General features: G+C 38.6%; 1 protein-coding gene across 1 annotated transcript in view; it reads left to right on the plus strand.

The window, feature by feature from the left end:
• Paip2b (poly(A) binding protein interacting protein 2B) overlaps positions 1–8,898 on the plus strand; it is a 35,185-nt gene that overhangs the window by 22,117 nt on the left and 4,170 nt on the right. Inside the window, exons 3-5 of the mRNA XM_015479538.2 lie at positions 1,858–2,006; positions 5,783–5,959; positions 7,224–8,898. The exon at positions 7,224–8,898 is cut by the window's right edge and continues 4,170 nt beyond it. Coding sequence (XP_015335024.1) covers positions 1,869–2,006; positions 5,783–5,959; positions 7,224–7,280 — 372 coding nt within the window. The 5' untranslated portion in view covers positions 1,858–1,868 and the 3' untranslated portion in view covers positions 7,281–8,898. The remainder of the gene's footprint in view (positions 1–1,857; positions 2,007–5,782; positions 5,960–7,223) is intronic.

An 8,898-nucleotide genomic window follows, 5' to 3' on the forward strand; every position in this document is an offset into this window, starting at 1 on the left:
AACATGGTACTCCCTAGGTACAGTAGGTTAGAGAAGAAAAATGAGTGATGGCTGGAATGTTTTATGAAGAATGGTTAATATTAAGATAAAGAGTAGAAAAAAGACACATTCTCAGTGATAACAAAACACCAAAATGGATTACAAGCCAAAGCAAACTCTTTTTTTCCATACATATGGACCTTTAAGAGTCGTAGACTGACATACACACACAAGCTGTAAGCAAAGATGAAGGCTAGCAAATATGGCCACCAAAAATAATGGAGCAAATATAGCTAGGCACGGTGTTGCATGTCTGTGGTTCTAGCAACCTGGGAAGTTGATGTAGGAGGATTTCAAGTTTTAGGCCAGCCTCACCAACTTAGGGAGACTGTATATAAAAAATAAGAGTTGGGGCTGTAGCTCAGTGGTAGAGTTCTTGCCTAACATGCAAGGCCTTCGGTTCAATTCCCAGCACCACAATCAATCAATCAATCAATCAATGGCTAGGGGTGTAATTTAGTGGTAGAGAGCCACTGGGTTCAATCCCCAGTACTGCAAAAAATAATAGTAATAAACAAATGTAGTAATTATTTTACTTGTTTTTATAAATTATTTTTTAATTAAAAAAAATTTAAACTAATAAGTGTTCTTACCAAAGATAAGGAAAATCCACAAATCTTAATAGAAAAATGGCCAGTAAACATTTCAAAATACTTAGCCTCAGTAAAAATTAAAGAAGCATAAACAGTAAAATGCAGGTTTTCTCTTATGAGACTAGGAATGGTTTTAAAATAATAGTATTCATGAATGTGGAAAAACAGGCACTTACACACTACTGGGGGGATTTAAATTCTTTTGGGAGGGTGGCAATAAATCAAGATACTTAAACAAAGGAACATACTCTCCAATGTAGCAGTTATAAAGAAATCATCAGAAAAAAATAAATACCAGAAATTCATCCAAACTTTACAATACAGAAACATTGGACATACTCCAAAAGACATTATGGCTATATTAACACAAATGATAAAAAAATGGTGGGGCTTAATGCATCATGATCCTGTTACTGCTGAGAATGGAAACTTGGGGAACATGTGTATGTCTGTATCTACATACATGCCAGGGGTGTCAGGAAGTTTCCGTGCACCATCACATTGTTAATTATTATTAACTTTAGATGGTTGGACAACTGGTGATTTTTTTTCTACTTTTTGCTTATCATACAATGAACACGTATTATTGTTTTGAAATACATTTTAAAGAAACACAAAGTTTGAGAATCAGAATAAGGAGCAGGTGCTTACAGTATTCATTAAGAATGCATACTCGGGCTGGGGATGTAAGTCAGTAGTAGCACACTTGCCTAGTATGTGTGAAGCCCTGGGATCAATCCCCAGGACTACAAAAAGAATTAAGAAATAGAAAAAGAATACATTCTCTCTTCCTGTTTAATCATTAAGGAAGTGATCTGGACTAGGTTCTAGGACCTTCAGGAATTTGACATGGGAAGATTCCTTACCCCCACCCTATCCTATGTCTCTTGCCTAGGGGGGAAAAAAAATAAGCCTAGACCCTTTTTTTCTCTTAACTCTTTAAGAATTGTGCATCTGTATTAAATGGCTCTTTTATTTATTTATATGTGGTGCTGTTTTATTTATTTATATGCGGTGCTGAGAATCAAATCCAGGGCCTCACACATGCCAGGCAAGTGCTCTACCATTGAGCCACAACTCCAGCCCCACAGTTATAGTCTTAACAGTCTCTGTTCATTTAAGTCTTTGGCTCAGAACTTCAGAAACTTCTAAAAGAACTTAGATGTTGTGGGTTTACATTTTCTTGATCCTTGTATTCATTTTATCCTTTCTTTTGCTCCTATAGAGTCTGTCATAATGAATGGATCAAGTGTGGCAAATACACCACCCAGTGTAAAATCCAAAGAGGACCAGGGACTAAATGGGCATGATGAAAAAGAAAACCCATTTGCAGAATATATGTGGATGGAGAATGAAGAGGACTTCAACAGACAGGTAAAGAAAGAAGTAGAAGCTAATGATACATGTAACTCAATAGCTGTAATATTTTCTGTAAAAATAAAAATGGCTGGGTGTGGAGGAGCACACATAATCCCAATGACTCAAGGTGGCTGAGGCAGGAAGATTGAAAGTTTGAGACCAGCCTCATCAACGTAGCAAGATCCTGTCTCAAGGGGGGAAAAGGCAGGGGATACAGCTCGGTAGAGAGCACCCCTGGGTCAAATACGCAGTACCACCAAAAAAGGGGAAGGTGTCACTGGTTCCCTTGCACACCTTTATGGAGGATTGAACCCATGAATGCTTTACTACTGAGCCACATTCCCAGCATATTTGTTTGTTTTTGAGACAGGGTCTCCTTAAGTTGCCCTGGCTGGCCTTGAATTTGTGATCCTCTGCCTCAGCCTCCCCAAGCAGATGGAATTACTGAGTACCTGGGATGGCAAGCTTGTACTACCCCCACCCAGCTAGCTAAGGTCTTTTATCCTGCCCTGATCCTGTTTTAATCCTAGGAACCACTCTGATTCTGTAACTCTATAAAGACAGTATGAAATTAAGTGCTTATACTATGGAACAATAAGAAATAGAATGGTAATGAGCTTGCTTTTCTGGACTTTGAAGTTCATTGATTTTATTTTCTTATTGGAAATGTGAAACTGTGCTTCATTTTGAAAATAAATGTAGACATAATAGATGTTTAAGAACTCTAAGCGAAAATAAATATATTTTCTATGGGATTTTAGAATAGTTGCATTTAGCTTTTGTGTTGACCTGTATGACTCTGCCTTTAACTAGCCTCTGACTGGAAAAAAGTTTGCTGAAAGCATAAACAATTTGTCCTGGCTTTGATAATACTTGTTGACATGCTCTTAACCCTGCTGATTAGGACTGGGACTTAAGAGCCAGATGTTTACACTGTAGGCCAGATGTGGGCTTCTGTATCTAAGAATATAGCAAACTGAGGCAGGGTACTTGGAAAAGTACTGGAAACCTAGCAGCTTACAGAAACATGCACACACACACACCCAAAGAGGTTGAGGAAAGATAGTTTAGAAACTTTAAAAATTATAACTTGTTTCAGAACTAGGAAAGCAGTGACAGTTATATCCTGCCAGGCCCTTAGAAAGGCTAAGCAGGTAAACGATTGTTTGCTTGAATTCTCCCAACCCTAATATTTTACAGGAAATACTAGTTTTGTAACATTATTTTCCAATTGGTATGCGATGTCAAGCCAGGGGATTGAGTATTTCAGAGAAACTTTGTAATTCCTCAAGAGCAGGAAGATTTAGGATCTCAGATCTGATTGATGTAATTTCTGCTTACACCCCTGTAGGTCACTTTGACCATGTTGAACTATACAGTTTTTACCACAATCAAGTTGTATTTATCTTATTCTATTTTCTCAGATTTCTTATTGGAAAGTGCCTCACATGTGCTAGAAGATATTATATCTGGGTTACCAGCTATAGAATCCAATGTCTTCTCACTTGAGGTTCAATTCAAGATTCATTGTATGCAAAACACCATACAAGCCCCCAAAACTAGGAATGAGACATTGATCTTTTGATAACTCATTGAATTTGATGCTGAAAGAATTTGAAATGTAGCTTTGAGGGGAGAAAGAATTAAGTTCCAATAAAAATAGTATCAGTCATCTTCAGAAAGTATAACTGAGAAAAGAAGGGAAGAAGTAAGATTAAACATACCAGTTTATTGTAAATGGTTTGTTTATACCCTCCTCTGCCCGGCTTCCATGGAATTTTTAAGAAGAAAAGACGCCTATTGTTAAGGGTTGGGGGGAGGCAAAAAAACAGTTATATGTAGTGTATAAAATGTGCTTTTACTCCCTGTCTACACTGTGGAAAGAGATGAAGAATGCTTATTGAATTTTTAAATCTTATGATTCTTTTGTATGTACATTTCTAATTACCAGGGGACTTTTTACTCTAAGCTCCTGCCGTTTTCCCATGGTGTCTAGTAAGAGTAGGCTAGGTACATTCCAAAATGTCAGTAATCTCCATTCAGGTCTGAGTGTTGAAATTAAGGTGACTTTTTTTTCTTTCCTTCCTTCCTTCCTTCTTTCTTTCTTTCTTTCTTTTTTTTTTTTTTTTTGTAAGTAGATGGACACAGTGCCTTTATTTTATTTATTTATTTTTATGTAGTGCTGAGGATCGAACCCAGTGCCTCACATGTGCTGGGCAATGCTACAACCCCAGCCCTAATTTCCCAACTTTTATACAAAGAAAACAGCTTACTGCTACAATTCAGGAAATAGTTTTACATAGTAAGCCCCCCAAAGAGAAATATATGAAGTAAAATGCTTCAGAAAGGGAATATATAAAAGAATGGAGCAAGAAAATTCCAGGAAATTTCAAACACAAAGTCATGTTAAATCTTGTGGCTTGGAAATATTTTGTTGTGATTATTTTAATAACTTCATAACTATGTAATTCATTTGACATTTTTTTAAAATGTGACTAATTACAAAGTTAAAATTCCTTTTCTTAAATCTTACCACCAGTGACTTGTGAATTGTATAGGCTAATTTGAAAAATCATTTTTTGCTTGATGTTCATTCTAGTGGTGGCGCTAATGAGCTGTGAGTTTGTCATCAGGATGCAGGCAAGGAATTTGCCAAACGTGAGGCAGGAAGCCTGTTAAAGTCACAGGAAAATCTGCAGAGCTTACTATGAGTAACAATGTTTGCAAAGAAGTGTAAAATATTCTAGATGTATTTATTGCTTTAGTTTGGGGCAGAGTTTAAGAAATATGGAGTTGTTTAAATATTCATACATTTCTTCTTGCTTTGAGAGAATACTATATTGATGACATGGTTGGTTTTCTAGTGATATGCCATAAAGTACCTTTTTTTTTTTTTTTTTTGAATGGGGGTACCAGGGATTGAACCCAGGGGCACTAGGCCACTGAGCCACACCCCCAGCCCTATTTAGTATTTTATTTAGAGACAGGGTCTCACTGAGTTGCTTTGTGCCTCGCCTTTGCTGAGGCTGGCTTTGAACTTGCAATCCTCCTGCCTCAGCCTCCTGAGTTGCTGGGATTACAGGTAAACACCACTGCACCCAGCCACAAAGTATCTTTTGTGTCTTTCTAAGGTTCTGAAATTACTTTTCTGACTTGGGGGTCTCATTACTAGAAAAGTGGTCCAGGAGCTAAGAATTAGTTTTGATTTAATCTCCACTATCCAAGTAGTACAGTAATTACATACTTTCTGTATCTTTTACATATTTCCTATAAAATGGGAAATTTAAGAATTTCTTTCTTAACAAGACTGAGAAAAGAATTTTAAGCTGTAAAATGATTTTCCACAAGGCCATAGAAATGGAAAATATCTGGTACATATTGTAGGTCTTACAAGAAATGTGAAGACCTGAAAATTTTTTTTTAAATATCTTTTTTGGTTGTAGGTAGTAGACACAATATTTTTATTTTATTTATTTATTTTTGTGGTGCTGGAGATTGAACCCAGGGCCTTGTGCATGCAAGAAAAGCAACTCTACCAACTGAGCTATATCCCCAGCCCAAAGACCTAAAATTTTTAATAACTATTTCTCTGTTTTATTGTTGATGAAATTCAGCTAAAAATTAAAAATCGTGTTTTTCCTAACCAATCATAACAAGCATCTTAATTCTTAAATCTCATACAAATTCATCTTAGCTTCAGAGCAATAACCTCTGAAGGGAAGGATTGGGGGCTTCCTGGTAGGGATGCGTCCCCTGGATAGGATATCTGAGGTGCTCCCTTTGCATGCCAGGTGGAGGAGGAGCTGCAGGAGCAAGACTTCTTGGACCGCTGCTTCCAGGAGATGCTGGATGAGGAAGACCAAGACTGGTTTATTCCAGCACGAGACCTGCCGCAGGCCATGGGACAGTTGCAGCAGCAGTTAAATGGACTGTCCGTCGGGGATGACCATAATTCTGAAGATATTTTGGTAAGAACCATGTGTATTTCCACATAAGACAGGGTAAAAAGAATGTAGAATTTGGAGTCACAGACTGTTTTTCTGGCCCTCAATCTTTTGCAAGTTTCTGGATCTCTCTGAGCTGCTGTTTCTTCACCACTTAGATGGGCATTGATGAGAGGGTGCAGTGAAGACATGATGCCAACTTTCATTCCCCTGCTCTGCCAGTGGGCTTTTCATAAAACTATTCAGACGAAGGATAAATTTGAATACTCAAGATCAGGTTTGGTTTCACATGATCTGTTGAGGGCCATCTGGCTGTGACATGTCACCCCATTTATCACCAGGGTTGTTTCTGCTGATCTGGCTAGATGGTGTCCCTTCCTCCTTCACTACTCGGTGTGTCTTGCCTGAAGCTGCAAATTGAGGATGATCTTCCCCAGTAGAGGAAGCCCATTCTCTGGTCAAGAGTTTAGAGTAGCTGTACTCCCCTGATAGAACCTCCAAACAGGCTCTGAAATGATCACTTCCTGCTATCTTCCTCTTTACTGTCGCCCAAGTCTGTATTTAATAAACCTAAGTTCTGAATGTTTGTATCATAAAAATTGCCTGTTCATTTTAGAAGGAAATATACTCCTGAGAGGTCATTTGCCACTTATAATTAGACCAGATAAATAAATTTCTTGCCTTCCATGTTTATGTAACGTCAGAATTCTGTATGCATTATGTTTTTCACCCAACTTGTATCTCAAATGATTATGCCCTGAAGTTTGCTGAGTTTTGGGGTATTCACAACAGAGGTGTGAATATATTTATAACCAAAGAAATAAAAATGAAGAAAAGTGGAAATTATGGTAACCAAGACCAGTTTCATGGAGTTCTGATTTTCACGAAGTTGAGATACTTGTGAAATGAAAATTCTTTTTGGAGTTGAACTGAAAGGCCTCTGATGAGATTGTGAGAAGCATCAGGAAGGGAACAGAATCTCAAACAGGAAGGAGAAAATGAGCTAAGTATGGGCTAAGTATGTTAGGAGCCATTGAGAGCAGCCAAGCAACAACAGAGTTACAAGGAATTTTCTTTCTTTCTGTCCTAAAGGCTAAGGGGAAGGTAATGGTATTAGTGGAAGTGGAGGGGCTGAGGGTGTATCTTAGTGGTAGAACACTTCTTAGCATGAATGAGGCCCTGAGTTCAATACCTAGTACCAAAAAAAAAAAAAAAAATTAAGTAGGAAGAAAATAAGTTTTAAAGTACAGCTTGCCTTAGGATTTATTATCTCTTGTTCTTATTTCAGAGCAAAAGTAACCTGAACCCAGATGCCAAGGAGTTTATTCCAGGAGTGAAGTACTGAGCCAACAGAACCTTTGAGGAGGACTTGCCTGTCCCCACATTTGGGGATAGTGATGCGCAAAAAGGCAGAGCTGTCTAGAGGCGGGTGGGGTGGGCAAGGGGAGTATAGCCGGGAAGGGGAACCTCGGTTTAACTGGATACTGTGACTCTACAAGCCTCTGAGTATTTCCTTTTGGTTCTACTGACTTTGGAGCAGTTTCCTGTTTTGTTGTTAATTAGCTTTTTTTTAATTAAGGAAATCGCATTTTACTTTTTCCTTTATCAGGAATGTTCTACTGTCTGTGTTTAAACAAAATAAGCTGACCAAGGAATATTGGGTTTTTAAGAAATACCCTTCTCATCCTGCTGTGTACCTACCAGGAGCAAGAAATACCCACAGAGCTACTTGCGAAGACTGTTGTGCTGTCTTGCTGGATGGGAAGAGGGACAAGCAGAGGAGACACATGGTGCAAACCAGAATCTGGAGCCCAGCTCTCCTGTTCCCTGGTGTTTCTGCAGTGAACTGGGAGTACCAATGGCCTGTGGAGCCATGTCTTTCTGCTCTGAACCCCATTCAAGAAAAAACAGACTTAAAGTTCTTAGTTTACAGTAACTCTTCATTCTGATGAAAGTTGTACATAGAAGGAGTGGACTATGATGGCGATTGTCACTAGAGTCCTGTGGTTGCTGTTGTCCTCTTCTTAAGCCTTTGTTTACAGCTACCATCAGTCTCATCATTTACAGGTGAAAGGGCACTTAGGGCTGATTTGCCACCTCAGCCCTCAGCTGTCTCTGCCCATATCTGCTTTCCACCCCAGCCCTACTTTGTGTTTAGGAAAAGTTATGTTACCAAAACATGTGAGAAGCCTTCTGTTTTGGCCATTAGCTCGAGCTTGGAGACTCAACCTTAAATCCTGGTTTTTGTTTACTGTAGCATCTTGGGTTGTTTGTGTCTTAAAATTTATTCAGACAGTTTTTAATTTTTTCTCCAGTCCCATCAACATGGTTCTCCTAGTATCTTAATTCCCTCAGAAAAGTTTATGTACCTTTTCAAGGAAGTATATTTTTCAGGACATGAGTAAGAAGCTCAGCTCACAGATTGGATGCTTCTCCTACCTTATAAAAGTATGCAGAGGAATTGAAAAATGACCTAGGAGTCCTGCTAGACCCATATGACTGTGTCCACAACCCTCCAGGATAGTTAAAGCTGTTTCACATTTTACTGTTCCCATACAACAAATCTTTTCAGTTTTCTAGGTTGACCTTTCTGGGTATGCTCCTGTTGTCTTTCCTACCTACAACTCACTGAGGGTTTTTGTTGATACATCTAAGGACTAAACTGGGCACCAGGAGCTGCTTTTTGTGTACAGAGAACGTAGGAGGTAGTAGTATGTGTGAAAGAGTATGTCTAGTGCTGGCTCTTCTCCCAGGATGAGTACTGGCGGAGATCTGAGGATGCAGTGGCTTTTGTATAACTGTTGCTTGCTGTGTGATAGGCCTATAAGGGCAAGATCACATAACTTGAAATAAAGTTGGTAGAGATTCAGTATGTGGATGTGGGACAGAGTTTAGAAGAAAAGGACTAGGTCTGGAAAGCTGAAGAAATTCTCCATTTTCTTATGAGCTCACTTGTTGACTTT

Source organism: Marmota marmota, unplaced genomic scaffold (genome assembly GCF_001458135.2).
Source record: "Marmota marmota marmota unplaced genomic scaffold, marMar, whole genome shotgun sequence".
Lineage (NCBI taxonomy): Eukaryota > Metazoa > Chordata > Mammalia > Rodentia > Sciuridae > Marmota > Marmota marmota.